This window comes from Ahaetulla prasina, chromosome 4, assembly GCF_028640845.1.
Source record: "Ahaetulla prasina isolate Xishuangbanna chromosome 4, ASM2864084v1, whole genome shotgun sequence".
In the NCBI taxonomy this organism is placed as follows: domain Eukaryota; kingdom Metazoa; phylum Chordata; class Lepidosauria; order Squamata; family Colubridae; genus Ahaetulla; species Ahaetulla prasina.
This window is the reverse complement of record NC_080542.1, coordinates 34,937,976-34,956,876: the sequence shown is the minus strand read 5'-3', so window position 1 is coordinate 34,956,876 and position 18,901 is coordinate 34,937,976. Positions and strand designations below refer to the sequence as shown.

General features: G+C 47.9%; 1 protein-coding gene across 1 annotated transcript in view; it reads left to right on the top strand.

The window, feature by feature from the left end:
- Positions 1 to 18,901, top strand: part of SGCA (sarcoglycan alpha) — a 59,042-nt gene that overhangs the window by 12,009 nt on the left and 28,132 nt on the right. The window contains exon 2 of the mRNA XM_058183368.1: positions 3,200 to 3,334. Within this exon, the coding sequence (XP_058039351.1) occupies positions 3,200 to 3,334 (135 nt within the window). The remainder of the gene's footprint in view (positions 1 to 3,199; positions 3,335 to 18,901) is intronic.

The window sequence follows — 18,901 nt, the reverse complement described above, 5'->3', positions numbered from 1 at the left end:
TTTTTTCTCAGGGGCTTTAGGGAAATTCAACCTCTGCCCTCAGCTCACCCCCTCCTCTTCTCCCGAAGAGAGGGTTTTTCGAACCGCTGGACTGCAGATTTAAGCTGTCCTAGCGATTCCACAAAATCCAGAGGTTGGTGATCGTAAAGATCACCGCCATCACCTACGGTGCCAAACCGGAAGCCCCGATTTAATAGCTGATCTTACAGCACAGATAAAGATTTATTTGAAATGCCACTTGGAAGGAGAAATCAAAATGTTGAAAACCTCCTACTACTGTTTTCTCACTCTCAAATAAAGACTAGCATTGGAAGTGATGCAGTAGTGGGTTTCAATTTTGGCCGCTACTATTTCGCTTGTGGATGCATGTGGGCGATGCTTCTGCACACGCACAGAGATGTCCGGGCGGGTGGGTGGAGCCTCCTGCCACTGCCGCTACCAATTTGCCCAATCCGGTAGCAACCCACCACTGAAGTGATGGCACATGAAGACCTATGACAAGACTGAGAAGCTTTCCCATTCCTTCTGAAACAGTATTAAATACATATTTAATCTGTACCAGTGTTACTCAGTCTGTATAATGTTAAGATGTGTAGACTTTAATTCCCAGAATTCCTTTAAAAGGAAGCAGGTATAAATATCTCTGTGTACTAATATCTCTGTGTACTAATATTACAAATTTTCATCTCTACTTCTCTTAATAAATACTAATCAAACTTTATTACAGCCAGAATCAAAAACCCTCCCAGAGCCCCAACTAATCCAACAGAAAAATCAGCAGGTTTTGATACTACCCATTAGTACTGGAAAACTTAGAATCAAATTCATATCTTACATCAGGGGTAGTCAACCTTTTTATACCTACCGCCCACTTTTGTATCTCTGTTAGTAGTAAAATTTTCTAACCGCCCACCGGTTCCACAGTAATGCACCGTGTATCGTCATCTGCACATGCCTCTCACACAACGTGGATTGGGGTTGGGGGGGCGCTGTCTACCAGCTCTGCTTGTCTGTTACAGCTGGGTGGTGTGGGGGGAGATGCGCGAGCTATTCTGGGACGACGCTCTTTTGTTTGCGGTTGCACTATAGCGCCATTTAGTTTCACTTATGTAATGTGAACTAAACTTACGCGCGGGCGATACAAATAGTATATTTTCAGAAATTTAAATTGTCACAGGGAATTTTATGAAAATGTTTTTAAATAATGCTATGAATTTTTTTTAAAAAGTCAATTAAATTTAAAAAAAGGAAAGTGCTTCAGTATCAGACAAAACCCCTACCGCCTACCATGAAACCTGGAACACCCACTAGTGGGCAGTAAGGACCAGGTTGACTACCACTGCCTTACATGGTATGAATGACTCTGTTTAAATGGGGCAGAGTATCCTCCCCTGACTATGGGGCTGTCCAGCACGCACTGGTTCACATAGTGACTACCTGGTGTCTGAGAGCTTACAAGCAGGAAAAGCAAACTTTCTCCAATTAACAAATACTACGCTTAATTAGAAAAATGGCCTAGATATTAATATAAAGAACACTTTTTTATTTACACGAACTAACAAATTTTAAAATGTAGTTTATAACTTAATATACAACTTCTTGAATTTCTTATGCCTTACAAAATTGGCCAAACATCTCCACTGTATGTATATCATATTATTTGTGTTCCTTTTATATATTCTTACTATTGCTACTATTGCATATATTTCATGTTGTATGCTAAATAAATAAACGCAAAATCTCATTTAAAGTTTTCATTTCCAGTCCTGCTTACATTATAATATGATTTTATAATTCTTCTTCAAGAGGTTCTCTTCGTAATTATCCAAAAAAGTTAAATCATTGAGAAAACCAACTAATGGAGCCTATAAATAACCTATAGAAATCTATTAAATAAAAAAAACCCAATCACTAGGAGAACATCATAATCACTATAAAAATGGTTTAATGCAATTTAAAAGGATTTAAATCCAAGGAAATTTTATGTATTATCTGTGTTTAAGGCACATTCTGTTTAATCTATTTCCAGGCCACATGATTTCAAATTTCTGTTTCACTTTTAGCTGGAATACAAATGTGCAGTTTTTTGCAGATATGCAAAAATCTTGCTTCAACTGGATATACAAATAGTCCTCGACTTACAATAGTTCATTTAGTGACTGTTTGAAGTTACAATGAAATTGAAAAAAGTAAGACCATTTTTCACACAACCATTGTAGCATCTCCACAGTCAAGTGATCAAAATTCATATTTATTTATTTATTTATTTTATTTATTAAATTTATATTGCCACCTATTCACCCACCTCAAGGTGGCTTACAGAATATGCTTGGCAACTGACTCATGTTTATGACGGTTTGCAGTATCCCGGGGTCATGTGATCACTTTTTGTGACCTTCTGACAAGCAAAGTCAATAGGGAAGCCAGATTCAGTTGACAGTCATGTTACCAGGGGTGAAATGCTCCCGGTTCAGACAGGATCGCCCAATCCAGTAGCGATGGCGGCAGGTGGTTCGGAGAAGTGGTAGCAAAAATCCCTGCTCCTCCCCCCCCCATGCTCAGCTGAGGCGCGCGATCATCAGAGGTTTTTTTTTTAGTTTTAAAAGCATTTTTTCTTCAGCTGAAAAAATGCTTTTAAAACTAGGAAAAAAGCCTCTGATGATCGTGCAGCTCAACTGGGATCGTCAGAACCTTTTAAAGCATATTTTCTCTTTGGCCACTGTAAAAAAAATGCTTTTAAAAGGTTCTGGCGACCAGGCAACTCAGCTGGGATCGCCAGAACCCTTTAAAAGCATTTTTTCTACAACCTCTTTGGCCGAAGAGGTTGTAGAAAAAATGCTTTTAAAAGAAAAGAAAAAGTTAGCCAGGCCCACCCACACTCACATTTCCCCCATAAGCCACGCCTACTGGTAATAACAAGTTTTACATTTCACCCCTGAATGTTACTAATTTAACAACTGCAGTGATTCCTTTAACAATTGTGGCAAGAAAAGTTGTAAAACGGGGCAAAATTCAGTTAACAAATTTCTCGCTTAATAATGGAAATTTTAGGCTCAATCTAATTGTAAGTCGAGGACTACCTGTACTGTAAGTTTTCCTGAAGCTCAGTCTACTGAAAATAAGGAAGATAAAATAAACATTGTCTTTGTACCGAAAGAGATTTTGTTTCTAAACTTCTACTTTCTCTACTTCCTGCTAGGAGTTATTTTCATTGGGGGTTTGGCAGCCAGTCTTCCTATTCTCAATCTCCATGCGGAGGTTGGAGTAATTTTCATCCATGAGCTGGAGAGAGAGGACTTTAAGGATACTTTCCCTTTCTCCATGGAGGACAATGGTAAGCAATTCAAACATGTTCTTTTATTTTGTTTTCTTTCTGCCCTCCATGAGTTTTGCCATACATTTGTCATTATATTGTTGGTATCATTTATGCACACACACACACACACACACACACCCCTTCTGTCTTTTGCCTATTTACCTATCTACCTTTCTCTCTCACTCTCATGCACACACACAAGTAAAATCTAATCTTCTCTCTTTGCCTTCCTGCCTGCCTGCAAGTTAAGAGCACCAGTTGCTACCCAGCTGTTCCTAATGTGATCAAATTACAAAGCTGGTTGCAATGGGACAGAACTTTGCCTGAACTGAGCCATTCTCATTTTTTCTAAGGTCTTGTTTTTCTTGGAGCTCAAACCAGAAAACCTTTGAGGGATCAAAGATTATATTTTTTTTCCTCCCAAATTTATTGTTTCGTATATTATAGGTTGCTAATAATGTTATACTATCAAGTGGTATTTATATTATATTAACTAGTATTTGTTAACACTATGATCACTTAGATAATAAGGAAACATGGCTTAGGGCCTGGGTACTTACGGGACCGCCTGCTGTTACCACATGCCTCCCACCGTCCCGTACGCTCTCACAGAGAGGGACTTCTCAGGGTGCCGTCCGCCAAACAATGTCGGCTGGCGGCCCCCAGGGGAAGGGCCTTCTCTGTGGGGGCTCCCACACTCTGGAACGAACTTCCCCCGAGCTTACGCCAAATACCTGACCTTCGGACATTTCGTTGCGAACTGAAGACACACCTTTTTATTCGCGCGGGGCTGGCTTGAATTGAATTTTAATCTTAAATTTTGTAAATTTGATTAATTTTAAATGGGGTTTTTAGCTCACGGCATATTTTAATTTTTTCAGGCTAATTTAAAATAAGTTTTTTAAATGCATTTTAACTTGTACATTGTATGTTTTATCTTGCCTGTACACCGCCCTGAGTCCTTCGGGAGAAGGGCGGTATAAAAATCAAATAAATAATAATAATAATAATAATAATAACAATTATATCAATATTAATATAGTTTTTGAAATGTTAATGAATGTACTGTTGCTTGAGTTATATAAGGTGAAACTCAAAAATTCGAGTATCGTGCAAAAGTTCATTTATTTCAGTAATGCAACTTAAAAGGTGAAAGTAATATATGAAATAGACTCATTACATGCAAAGTGAGATAGTTCATGCCTTGATTTGTCATAATTTTGATGATTATGGCTTACAGCTCATGAAAACCCCAAATTCACAATTTCAGAAAATTAGAATATTGTGAAAAGGTTCAATATTCTAGGCTCAAAGTGTCCCACTCTAATCAGCTAATTAAGCGATAACATCTGCAAAGGGTTCCTGAGCCTTTAAGTGGTCTCCCAGTCTGGTTCAGTACGACTCACAATCATGGAAAAGACTGCTGACCTGACAGTTGTGCAGAAAACCATCATTGACACCAGGGATGGGTTCCAATTTCTTTTACTACTAGTTCTGTGAGTGTGGCTTATTTGGCGGACGTGGCTTGGGGTGGTCATGTGACTGAGTGGGCATGGCCAACTTGAAGTCACTCAGGGCAAGGTGGGGTGGCACTTTGCTCTGAGTGACATCAAGTTGGCCATGCCCACTCAGTCACATGACTAATGCTGCAGAGATAGGGCGATTTCTCCCGGGGGATAGCCAGAGCTTCGCTGCCTCCTCTTCCTCAGAGGAGCTGCCTCCAAGTCCTTGCGAAGGGACATACACACATACACACACACACAACACAACACAACACAACAGACTCACACACAATGTAAAAACAGCCACAAAAAGCTCAAAAACCAACTTTCACACTTTACACACACACAACACAACACAACTGACTCTCTCTCTTACACACACAAAATGCCACATACAGCTGTGTGAGATTTTGTGTATTTGTGTAGTTAGAGTGAAACACTACAAAAACCCACCAAATCTCAGGAAACTGCACAAATATTTTATTTTATTATTTTATTTTATTTATATATTTTTTTACATCAGGAGTCTCCTACCTTAGTAACTTTAAGGTTTGTGGACTTCAATTCCCAGAGTTCCTCAGCCAGCAAAGCAGCTGCTGACTGAGGAGATGGATTCCAGGCAGGCAGATTCAGTTGCTAGCTGATGCAACTGATGTAAAGCATGGCTTTGCCAGCCCAGAAGAAGCTGTAATGAGGTAAGTGAGGAGGGGGGATTGGGTGGGCCAGAGGAATTTTTTTTTGAAAGGCTCCTCTGACGATCCAGCTGAAATTACCTAATAGCAGCCCAGAAGCTCTTAACTCAGCTGGGATTGCCAGAGGAGCCTTTAAGTCTCCCAGTCTGGTTCAGTACGACTCACAATCATGGAAAAGACTGCTGACCTGACAGTTGTGCAGAAAACCATCATTGACACCAGGGATGGGTTCCAATTTCTTTTAATACCGGTTCTGTGAGTGTGGCTTATTTGGCGGATGTGGCTTGGGGGGGGGTGTCATGTGACTGAGTGGGCATGGCCAACTTGAAGTCACTCAGGGCAAGGTGGGGTGGCACTTTGCTCTGAGTGACATCAAGTTGGCCATGCCCACTCAGTCACATGACTAATGCTGCAGAGATAGGGCGATTTCTCCCGGGGGATAGCCAGAGCTTCGCTGCCTCCTCTTCCTCAGAGGAGCTGCCTCCAAGTCCTTGCGAAGGGACACACACACATACACACACACACAACACAATACAACACAACAGACTCACACACAATGTAAAAACAGCCACAAAAAGCTCAAAAACCAACTTTCACACTTTACACACACACAACACAACACAACTGACTCTCTCTCTTACACACACAAAATGCCACATACAGCTGTGTGAGATTTTGTGTATTTGTGTAGTTAGAGTGAAACACTACAAAAACTCACCAAATCTCAGAAAACTGCACAAATATTTTATTTTATTATTTTATTTTATTTATATATTTTTTTACATCAGGAGTCTCCTACCTTAATAACTTTAAGGTTTGTGGACTTCAATTCCCAGAGTTCCTCAGCCAGCAAAGCAGCTGCTGACTGAGGAGATGGATTCCAGGCAGGCAGATTCAGTTGCTAGCTGATGCAACTGATGTAAAGCATGGCTTTGCCAGCCCAGAAGAAGCTGTAATGAGGTAAGTGAGGAGGGGGGATTGGGTGGGCCAGAGGAAATTTTTTTTTAAAAGGCTCCTCTGACGATCCAGCTGAAATTGCCTAATAGCAGCCCAGAAGCTCTTAACTCAGCTGGGATTGCCAGAGGAGCCTTTTAAAACCTTTTGCTTTAACAATCTCTGATGATTGGGGAACCAGTTCAGGGGCGGCGAGCCAGCCATTACTACCAGTTCTCCGAATGCCAGCAGATTTTTACTACCGGCTCTACAGAACCGGAGCAAACCGGGAGCAACCCCCCCACTGATTAATACCCTCCATAAGGAGGGAAAGCCGCAAAAAGTAATTGCAAAAGAAGTTGGATGTTCCCACAGTGCTGTATCAAAGCACATTAATAGAAAGTCATGTGGAAGGGAAAAGTGTGGAAGAAAAAGGTGCACAAGCAGCAGGGATGACTACAGCCTAGAGAGGATTGTCAGGAAAAGGCCATTCAAAAGTGTTGGGGACTTTCACAAGGAGTGGACTGAGGCTGGAGTCAGTGCATCAAGAGCCACCACATACAGACGGATCCTGGACATGGGCTTCAAATGTCGTATTCCTCTTGTCAAGCCACACTTCTGAACAACAAACAACGTCAGAAGCATCTTACCTGGGCTAAAGAAAAAAAAGAACTGGTCTATTGTTCAGTGGTCCAAAGTCCTCTTTTCTGATGAGAGCAACTTTTTCATCTCATTTGGAAACCAAGGACCCAGAGTCTGGAGGAAGAATGGAGAGGCACACACTATAAGATGCTTGAAGTCCAGTGTGAAGTTTCCACAGTCTTTATTGATTTGGGGAGCCATGTCATCTGCTGATGTTGGTCCACTGTGCTTCATTAAGTCCAAGGTCAACACAGCCATCTACCAGGAGATTTTGGAGCACTTCATGCTTTCTTCCACAGATGAGCTTTATGGGGATGCTGACTTCATTTTTCAGCAGGACATGGCACCTGCCCACACTGCCAAAAGTACCAAAACCTGGTTCAATGCCCATGCGTTTACTGTACTTGATTGGCCAGCAAACTCACCTGACCTGAACCCCATAGAGAATCTATGGGGCATTGCCAAGAGAAAGATGAGAGACATTAGACCGAACAATGCAGAAGAGCTGACGACTGCTATTGAAGCATCCTGGTCTTCCATAACACCTCAGCAGTGCCACAGGCTGATAGCATCCATACCACGCCACATTGAGACAGTAATTGATGTAAAAGGGGCCCAAACCAAGTACTGAGTACATATATATGCTTATACTTTTCAGAGGTCCGATATTGTTCTATGTACAATCCTTGTTTTATTGATTTCATGTAATATTCTAATTTTCTGAGATTGTTAAATTGGGGTTTTCATGAACTGTCAGCCATGCCTTGATTTGTCATAATTTTGATGATTATGGCTGACAGTTCATGAAAACCCCAATTTAACAATCTCAGAAAATTAGAATATTACATAGAACAATATCGGACCTCTGAAAAGTATCTGATGGGTTTTAAAAGTAGAATGAGAATAGTTTGCCTACTATACTATTTTTAAAAAAATTCTGAAAAACCAGCCTACTAAGCGGTTATTTTGCTGCCAGATTTTAGCAGCAGAATCTTAGAATGCTGCAGATTACAGAGAGATGCAAAGGGTCTGCATGGTTTAAAGTAGTATTTCTGAAACTTGGCAACTTTAAGTTATGTGGACTTTAACTCCCAGAATTCTCCAACCAGTATATGTCTAGACCGGGGGTGGGTTCTAAATTTTTTTTACTACCAGTTCTGTGGACGTGGCTTATTTTGTGGGTGTGGCTTGATGGTCATGTGACACTGGGCGTGGCTTGGCGGTCATGTAACTGGGTGAGAGTGGCTTGGCAGTCATGTGACTGGGTGGGCGTGGCCAATAATAATAAATAAAAATAATAAACAAAGTATACAAAACAATAAGAGGTACCAAAAACCAACTTTCATACTTTACACCCACACAACACAACACAACTGACTCACACACAATGTAAAAGCAGCTGCACTTCACCCAAAATGGCCTCTGCAACAAGCAGGAACCTCACACAGCCACAAAAAGCTCAAAAAGCAACTTTCACACTTTACACACACACAACACAACACAATACAACTGACTGACACTGTTGTGTATGTTCCCATTGGAGGGGAATTTCAGCGGGAGAACATTTGAATCCTATTGGTTGTCAACTGATCCAGGTGTATATAAAAGGAGAGCATCCTGCCTGTGTCTTAGCTGAAATCTCACACTAAATAAAAGAGCTGCTGTCACTAGTCTGGTCTCGAGTCTCCTCTTTATCCAATCTAACATTGGCGATGAAGGTGAACCATTGACCAGAACCACCCGGGCCGGCTGTACGGACCAGAGACAAAGAGAACCAGCCCTCTTGAATAGCTGCCAAGATGCCTAAATCTGCCAACCATTTGAGACCTTTCGATTCGACAGAAGAATCCTGGGACATGGTCATGTCCAGATTCGATTGTTTCCTCAAGGCAAATGACAATCATCTACTGCATCCACTTTTGTCATCGACAATCGGAAAAGGGCACTTTTTCTTCACAATTGCGGTCCGAGGGTTTTCAGAATGGCGACTGCTCTAACATCTCCCAGACCGCTCCAGCAAGTCGATTGGAATGTCCTGAAGGATACACTTTGTGCCCACTACGTGCCAGCCCCATCAAAATATACCAAGCGCTACGAATTCCACCAGTAGTTCCAGCTCGAGGAAAATCAATCACCGACTTCATCGCCGTGCTCCGCCATGCAGCCACCATGGCTGACTACAGGGACTCCCTAGACGAAGCCCTGCTAGAGCAGTTCCTTTGTGGTGTCAGGGATGTCCAGTTGAGACAATTACTCCTACCAAAGCACAATCTATTGCTGCAAATCACAATTGATGAAGCTAAGGGATATGAACTGTCCAACCTAGCTGCCACAAACATGCAACAACCAGGGGCAAGCAAAACTTTGGCAGCCACACGAACTGCCCCGATTCACTTTGAATCCACCCAAATTGAGCCGCCAGATACCGGCTCAAATGAAGAGTGGGGGGGGGGAGAAGAAGACGAGGCAGAGACTGTTTGCCGAACAGACTGTTCCCCCCCCGAAAGAGGGGATTTGCCTGTTCCAGCTGCAGGGGAGGCCATCAAAGGAACAACTGTTGTTTCCGAGATGCAACGTGTTGCCGCTGCAGAAAGAAAGGCCATTTGGCTCAGGTATGCAGGGCTACACTGCCGATTCAACTGTCCCGCCAAAGAGACTGTGGGGAATGGTGGCCAGCTAGCCAGCAGCCATTATTGCGCAAACGCAAGAAAAATGGCCACCACAAAAAGAGCGCGAATTCAAACCAAGTCACCATTGGCAGAGCCGGCACAAAACCCGAAGAAAAAATGTACACCACGGTCACCATGGACAGACACAGGATCAAGATGGAGATTGACACCGAATCACCCATTACCATCGTATCCTGGTCCACGGTTCACGAATTGCTACCACACATAAAGAGGAATCAATTACAACCGCAATACCTGCGAGTGCGCGTGTTGTGCCTTGTCCTCCCTCCTCTCCTCAGCCGGGCCCCTCCCATCTTCTGCTATCCGATTCAGAGTCTGATAAGGAAGAGGAATGGCCTGGCATGCCTCCAGCCCCCAGCCCTGGCACCATGCCCGGACAGAATGTCAGGAATGAACAAACAAACCTCACTCCTACAGCATGTGAGCACGAAGCCAGCCATGTGCTAGAATTGCCAGCAGCAGATCAAGAGGAGGGAAATTCAAAGTGGACGGATCTCCGCTTCCGGAGAATTGAGAGGCGACATCAGCAAAAGGAAGGGAGGGGCAGGCCTAGATAAGTGCTGAGTCATGGAGCCACACCCCATGGCCTATATAAAGGATCTGCTTTTTGGCATTCCTTGAGTCAAGCACAGTCTCATCTGGTTTGCTGAAGTCACACCTTGGATTCCTGCCTGCCCTGAGAAATCTGAAAGGAATTTGACAAAGCTGCAGAGGCTTCGTGGCCACGCTTGATACAGACTTCCCAGACCTGGCCATTGGAGTGGGAGTGGGACACGACAGCATGACTTCCAGGGGAACCGAGTCCCCGTGGATGGCATCGTCACTGTAAATGTTATTTACAGGCAACACAAAAAAAAGCTGCCAGTCACCATCGTACGAGGCGACCTCCCAAGCCTCATGGGCTGGGATTGGATCTGTCCCCTAGGAATTGGTCTTTATGGAGTGCTAGAAATTCAGGCAGACTGCCAACACATGAAGGATGACCTACTTCGCGAATTTCAGGATGTTTTCGCCGGAACTTTGGGCAAGTAGGTGGGGACCCCTATTTCTTTCAACCTAGACCCTGGGATAACACCCATTAGACTAAAAGCAAGGAGGGTCCCCTTCACCCTTAAACCCAAAATAGATAAGGAACTGGACAAGTTAGTCCAGCAGGGAATCCTCTTTCCCATCAACCATGCTCAATGGGAAACTCTCATAATAACTCCCATCAAATCCGATGGGTCTGTCCGCATCTGCGCGGACTACAAGGCGATCCTAAATAAAGCGCTGCAAAAGAGTGCCTATCCAGTGCCAGTAGTACAACATTTGTTGCACTCTGGGGTCGGGAAAAGTTTTCGCAAAACTTGATCTAGCCCAAGCTTACCAGCAATTACCCATCGACGATGCCACAGCGGAAGCACAAACGATAGTGACCCATAGGGGAGCTTTTAAATGCACTCATTTGCAATTCGGGGTTAGTGTGGCACCTGGGTTGTTTCAAAACTTGATGGAGAGACTATTGCAAGGGATCCCTGGGGTGGTGCCTTACTTCGATGATGTCCTAGTATCTGCTGAAAACCATCACCAACTAAAGTCTAGACTTTGAGAAGTCCTGACTATATTTAGAAACGCAGGACTTCAACTAAAATGAGAAAAATGCCAAATAGGGGTGCCATCAGTCAAATTCCTGGGCTACAGAATTGACCAGGCAGGCATTCACCCCACTGAGTCTAAAGTCAAAGCAATAAAGGAGGCACCCACTCCCAGGGATAAGACAGAACTGCAAGCCTTCCTTGGTCTTCTGAATTTCTACGTTGTTTTCTTAAAAACAACAGTGGCTGAACAGTGGCTGAACCCTTTCACAGACTGTTAGCTAACAAAACTCCCTGGGTCTGGGGCAAGAAGGAAGCAGACACATTTTCTAAAGTCAAGGGACTCCTGACAGAGAACAGTCTCCTAATCCAGTATAATCAAACCCTACCTTTGGTCCTAGTTTGTGATCCTTCCCCTTTTGGAGTGGGGGCTGTCCATGCCATCGGTTGCCGAATGGGTCTGAGGCACCCATTGCTTACTTCTCCCGAACCCTGTCCAGCCCAGAAAGGAACTATAGCCAGCTGGACAAGGAAGCCCTGGCTGCAGTCTCTGGGGTAAAGAAGTTTCACAAATACCTTTTTGGGAGACGATTCGAACTCGTTACCAACCATCGCCACCTATTAGGATTGTTGGCTGGGGATCGACCCACTCCCATCGCACTATCACCTAGACTGACAGGATGGGCGTTGTTCTTGGCAGCCTACGACTACAAGCTGGTCCACCACCCTGGCAAAGACTTAACCCATGCCGATACTCTAAGCAGGAGCCCACTTCCAAGGCTGGTAGATGACTCAACCCCGGGGCCACCGGCTCTGCTCATTGACTCTATAGCGATGGGTCCATTGACTTCAACAGCACTAGCAAAAGCATTGCACCGCGACATTCAAATAAAAATGGTTATGGGTTGGGTCCTGAGAGGGTGGCAGATTGGCAGATGAGTTCAAGGATTTCAGCAATAAGCAGAACGAGTTGGCCACACAAGGGGGTTGTTTGTTTGTTTGGGGGGACAGGGTTGTAGTACCTGTAGCATTAAGAACCAGGGTTTTGGAAATGTTGCATGAGAGCCATCCTGGAATAGTTCACATGAATGGTCTCGCCAGAAGTTACTTTTGGTGGCACAAATAGATAAGGACATAGAAAATTGGATTGCACAATGCCCACCATGCCAAGAGTCTAGACCAGCGCCCCCCTCCCACTGCCCCTGTTAAGGAATGGGAACGGCCTCGGAACCCATGGTCCTCAATCCACATCGATTTTGCTGGCCCCTTTTATGCTCAAAACTTCTTAATTATCGTGGATGCATATTCAAAATGGTTAGAGGTGTCCCTAATGAAATCAACAACTACTGAGGTAGTGGTCAGAGTCCTCTGGAAGCTATTCTCCATACATGGCCTTCCCGACATCCTAGTGTCCGACAGTGGTCCCCAATTTACCTCCCTACAATTTGAGAGCTATTGTTCTGTTTCCCTTCCCCCAATACTCCCAGCAAAGAGTCAGTCAGAGGCCTCTTTTTCTGATTTATTTACATATATATAAATGTCCTGGCCACGTCTACCCACGGGCCTGCCAAGTTTCTGGAGATAACAAGGAAATTACAGATAAGGCCAGAATTACTCACGAATATATTCTTCCCTCCATTGATACAGTTTGCCCGCGCAAATTCATTGCTTTGTCCAAGACAAAAAACCAGGAAGTCCCGCCTCCTATTTATAGTCTCTGCAGATGTCACTGCATGACAATTATGACTTGGCTTTGTCCCAACACTTCCTCTGCTGCGCGCGCCGGTCACGCCTGCGCAGTCTTGCATCACTCCAAAACTGTTCTTGGGGCGTTGCCAAATCAGAAGAAGGCTCCAGGGAATCAGGCTTTGCCGGCCCCTCCTCCTCCCTTTGAGTGGGTGCCAGGGAGGGAAAGGGCTCAAGAGAAGCAGGGCTTGCCAGGTCTTCTCCCTCACTTTCTGAATCATCCGAGTCCAGGAGTCCGGGTCCAGGAACCTGGGTCACAACACTATCCCTCACCGCAGGGCCCTTCCCCCGGGGCTGACGATCGGGATGCGGTCGGGCTGGGTTCTGCTCATGGAAGGCCTGCACCAGGTCAGGGGCATGAACGTCGGAGGCATCTACCCAGGAGAAATCAATCCCGTATCCCTTCCACACGATCAAATATTGGAAACGACCCTTCAGCCAGCGGGAGTCTCGTACACTGTGGACTTCGTATTCCTCTGACCCGTCCTCGGCGACAATGACGGGTGATGTTGGGCACCGAAGGGGACTCGGTGTGGCCTCAGGAACCAGAAGGGACCGGTGAAAAACGGGGTGGATCCGCATGGATCGTGGCAGGGTCAGTCGGTAGGCTACCGGGTTGATGACTGCCTCGACAGGGAATGGGCCGATGAATCGGTGGTCCAACTTCTTTACCTGTCAGTCGGACGGGAGGTGTTTGGTGGAGAGCCACACCCGGTCTCCAACTGCCAGCGGGGGCGTTGCCCGTCGGGAGCGGTCGGCGGACCGTTTGTAGTCCTCCTTTGCCCGATTCAGCTGCTGACGTACCAACTGTTGGACCGCATGCAATTCTGTCAGGAAGGTCTGCGTTTCGGGAACAGGAGAGTCCGGTGGTGCCAGAGGGAAGAGCCGCAGATGGTACCCCACATTGGCAAAGAACGGGGTCATCTGAGTAGAGGTGTGCTGAAAGTTGTTAAAAGCAAACTCCGCCAGGGACAGGTAATCGGCCCAGTTGTCCTGTTGCTGGTTGATGAAGCAACGGAGATACTGTTCCAGTATACCGATGACCTTCTCTGTACCCCCGTCGGTCTCCGGATGGTGCGATGACGACAGACACACCTGCACCTCCAAAGCGGCCATCAGGTTCTTCCAGAAGCGAGCTGTGAACTGAACTTCGCGGTCCTAAACCACCCTGTCCGGTAGACCATGGAGGCGGAAGATGTGCTGCAGAAAGAGACGGGCCGTTTTTGCGGCTGTGGGCAGTCCGCGGCATGGGATGAAGTGTGCCATCTTGGTGAGCATGTCCACCATCACCAGCACCGTGGTGAACCCAGAGGACGGCGGCAGGTCCATCAGGAAGTCCATGGAGATCGCCCCCCAGGGTCTGTCGGGTGTCGGCAAGGGCTGGAGGAGCCCGGGAGGGGCCCCCGTGGCGGCCTTGGCTTGCCGGCACGGTACGCAGGATGTCACGTAGGCATGTACATCATGCCGCACTCGGGGCCACCAAAAGGTCCGTGTCACCAGGTGGAGGGTCTTGAAGAACCCAAAATGTCCTGCTGCAGGGTTGTCGTGGCACTGGGTCATGACGAGGGCTCGGAGTGGTCCTGTGGGCACATATAATCGCCCCCGAAACTTGAGTAAGTCCTCCTCCAAGGTCCAAGGAGACGTGGGGCCCACCTCCACTCTCCTTTGCTGCGACCAGGCGTCCTGGCGCTGCGCCTCTCGAACCTGGGCCCGCAAGTCTACTGGTTCCCGTGCTCCGGCCAAGGCTTCTGCCGGTAGCACTGTCCGTGGAGGGAGGGAGTCCTTGGCGGAGAGGTACTCTGGCTTGCGGGATAGGGCATCCGCCCTCCGGTTGTGACCGCTGGGAATGTAGGTCACGCGGAAGTTGAACCGGGCAAAAAACAACGACCACCGGATCTGCCGCTGGTTCAACTTCCGAGCTGTGGTGAGGTGCTCGAGATTCCGATGGTCCGTTCGGACCTCCACCTGATGTCGGGCCCCCTCCAGATGGTGTCACCAAGCCTCGAATGCAGCCTTGATAGCCAGCAACTCTTTTTCCCAGAAGGTGTAGTTGCGCTCGAAAGGATTGAGTTTCCGGGAGTAGTAAACGCAGCGAAAAAGTGTGCCTCCATTCATCAGAGCCTGTAGCAGCACCGCTCCCAGAGCCACATTGGACATGTCCGTTACCACCACAAAAGGACAGGTTCCGTGACGAAGGCTTTCTTGAGGGCTGTGAATGCTTCTTGCTGCGGGGGACCCCACCGGAACGCAACCTTCTTCCTGAGGAGCTGGGTAAGTGGAGCCGTCAGTGTGGCGAAGCCCGGGATGAAGGTCCGGTAGTAGTTGGCGAAGCCCAGCAGGCGCTGAACATCCTTCACCCGACGAGGGGCTTCCCAGCTACACAAAGCTTCTACTTTACATGGGTCCATGGCTATGCCCTCGGGCGAGATGATATGCCCGAGGAATTCTATGGAAGTCTGGAAGAAGATGCATTTCTCCAGCTTCGCATTGAGTTGTTGCTCCCGCAAGCGTTGCAGAACCAGACCAACGTGTCGAAGGTGGCTTTCCCTGGACCGGGAGTAAATCAGGATGTCGTCCAGGTAGATAACCACGAACCGATCCAACATGTCTCGGAACACGTCGTTCATGAAGTGCTGGAAAACGGCGGGAGCGTTGGTCAACCCAAATGGCATGACAGTGTATTCGTAGTGTCCGTATCGGGTGCCGAATGCCGTCTTCCATTCGTCTCCTTCTCGCATCCGCACCAGGTTGTAGGCCCCCCGGAGATCGAGCTTGGTGAAGATCGTGGCCTCCCGCAACCTCTCCAGTAGCTCCGGGATGAGCGGCAGGGGGTAGCGATTCCGCATCGTAATGGCGTTTAGCCGGCGGTAATCACAGCACAGGCGCAAGTCCCCTGTCTTCTTCTTCACGAAGAGGACCGGGGCCGAGAGAGGGGACTTTGAAGGCCGGATGAACCCTCGGGCCAGGTTTTTGTCCAGGAAGTCCCTGAGGGCGGCCAACTCGGGCTCCGACATGGAATACAGGCGTCCCACAGGCAGTGGTGCGTTGGGCAGAAGGTCCACGGGGCAATCGTAGGGCCGATGCGGGGGTAGTCGGTCCGCCTCCTTCTCGCTGAACACGTCGGCGAAGTCCGTCAGCTCAGGAGGCAAGGTGATGGCAGCGGTGGGGCGTTCTGGCGGCACAGGTGTGGCGGATGTGATCGACGCACTGCAGACTCGGGAAAGAGATGGCGTTCGCGACCAGGCCACCTGAGGATCGTGGGTCCGAAGCCAGGCCAACCCAAGGACCAAGGGAAAATGAAGGTCCGCCGTGACATAAAACTGGATCGCCTCCTCATGGTCCCCAATAGCCAGGCGCAAAGGCTGGGTGGCGAATTTAATGGGGCCGGACACCAGTTCTCGTCCATCAATTGTTTCTACCCGCATCGGAGGGTCCACGGGAACCACGGGGACCGCAAACTGGGTCACAAAGGCCTGGTCCATAAAGTTTGTTGTGGCCCTGAGTCCACCAGCGCATGCGCCTGGAGCCCGTCCGACTGGTTCCCCAACCATATCCGTGTGTCCAGAATCAGATGCCGAGGGGCCCAGAGTCTACTTCCATAGCGTCCAGTGGGGGCTTAATGCGTGCCCGACCTAGGGTTTCCCAGGTCGGGCCTGCTCCGCTTCCGATTGGTCACGCTGTGATTCGGGACGGCGTCGTGCCCCACCGCTTTCTGGGGCAAGAAGCGGTAGTGGCGGGCTCCCACAGTACAGGCACAATCCCCTTGGCGCCTCCGGTTCCGCTCCTGGGCTGTCAGGCGAGGTCTGGCCGCTCCCAACTCCATGGGCTCTTCCGCAGCGGTTACAAAACGTGGGACGACCCGGGGTGCTGGGGGTGCAGGAAGTGGGGGTGCAGATGTCGACGGCAGGTCCCGGGGGGTGCGACGGGACGGTCGCCGTTGCAGATGGGCATCAAGTCGGAGACAAAGGGGCACCAAGTTGTCAAGGGTCCGCGGCGCCTCCACCCGGGCCAGCTCGTCTTGCAATTCCTCTGAGAGTCCCTCCTGGAATGCGTCCACCAGCGCTGCATCATTCCAGTCAGAGTCCTGGCACAAAAGACAAAATTCGGCAATGTACTCCTGCAGGGGGCATTTCCCTTGACAGAGTTCCTTAAGGCGCCTGGTTGCCGTCAGCATTCAAACGGGTCCTCGTACATGGTGCGCAGGTGCTGCCAAAAATGCTGTTGGTCCGTCAGCAGGGGGCTGTCCTGAAGCAAGAGGGGCGTGGCCCATCGAGCAGCTGAGCCGGAAAGAAGGTTAATCACGAAGGCCACCTTAGCCCGGTCATCTGGGAAATCCTCTGGCTGCATAGCCATGTAGAGCTGGCACTGTCCCAAGAAGGTCGGGAACATCTCAGGCTGCCCAGAAAACTTATCCGGCACGGTTATCGGGCACTTGCGATGAGGAGGAGGAGTGGGAGGACTGGGGGGGGCTGCAGGCACATTCCCGGCAGCAAGTTGGCCTGCCAAGTGAGCCACTTGCTGCTGGAGCTGTTGATTAGCCGCTTGTAGCTGCTGTAACTGCTGTTGTACCTGCTGCTGGTCCATCTTTGGTGGAAGATGTTTTAGTCGGGGTCTTGGACAAAATGTTCTGTTTCCCTTACCCCAATACTCCCAGCAAAGAGTCAGTCAGAGGCCTCCTTTTCTGATTTATTTACATATATATAAATGTCCTGGCCACGTCTACCCACGGGCCTGCCAAGTTTCTGGAGATAACAAGGAAATTACAGATAAGGCCAGAATTACTCACGAATATATTCTTCCCTCCATTGATACAGTTTGCCCGCGCAAATTCATTGCTTTGTCCAAGACAAAAAACCAGGAAGTCCCGCCTCCTATTTATAGTCTCTGCAGATGTCACTGCATGACAATTATGACTTGGCTTTGTCCCAACGCTTCCTCTGCTGCGCGCGCTGGTCACGCCTGCGCAGTCTTGCATCACTCCAAAACTGTTCTTGGGGCATTGCCAAATCAGAAGAAGGCTCCAGGGAATCAGGCTTTGCCGGCCCCTCCTCCTCCCTTTGAGTGGGTGCCAGGGAGGGAAAGGGCTCAAGAGAAGCAGGGCTTGCTTCTCCCTCACTTTCTGATCATCCGAGTCCAGGAGTCCGGGTCCAGGAACCTGGGTCACAACAGCTATCTGGCCGGGTTGGGAATCCGCCATGCACTCTCGGCGCCCTACAAACAAATGACAATGTCAAGGTTCCAGAAAAACCTCCTCTGCATAAAAAAAACTCAGAAGCCATTGCCTTTCAGAGTTCTTTACTAGCATAAGGAAACTGGCACACGATGAGTGAAATTCCAAAATTGAACTTCCGGATTTTTCCCCCAGTTATACAAACCCCAAGAGTCCCACCCCCCTAACCCCTTTGCTGGTCACATGGTCCAACGTCCTTCCACTTTATTCGAAACCTCTTCTTGCCCTCCTTCTGCAGATGTGAACACAATCCGACCTTGACTGCTTGAAGAATGTTACCATACCCCTCAACCCCCCTTCTTCCCCTCAGGGGAAAAATGTGGCAGCATCTGGAAACCTAAGGCCTAGTATGGTTTCCAGGCCTGATAGACGAATGGTTTAGCTGAAAGATTTGTACTATCCACAAAGGAAGCTTTAGCACATTTGGGTCCAGGGGACTGGCAAGAACGAATTGACATTTTCTTAACCACTCAACGTGGCATGCTTTGGCTGGCCATGGGCCTAAGCCCAGCCAAACTCCTCATGGGATGCAAGCTTCCTTGTACCCTGGACTGCCTTAATCCTAATTACTCCCCC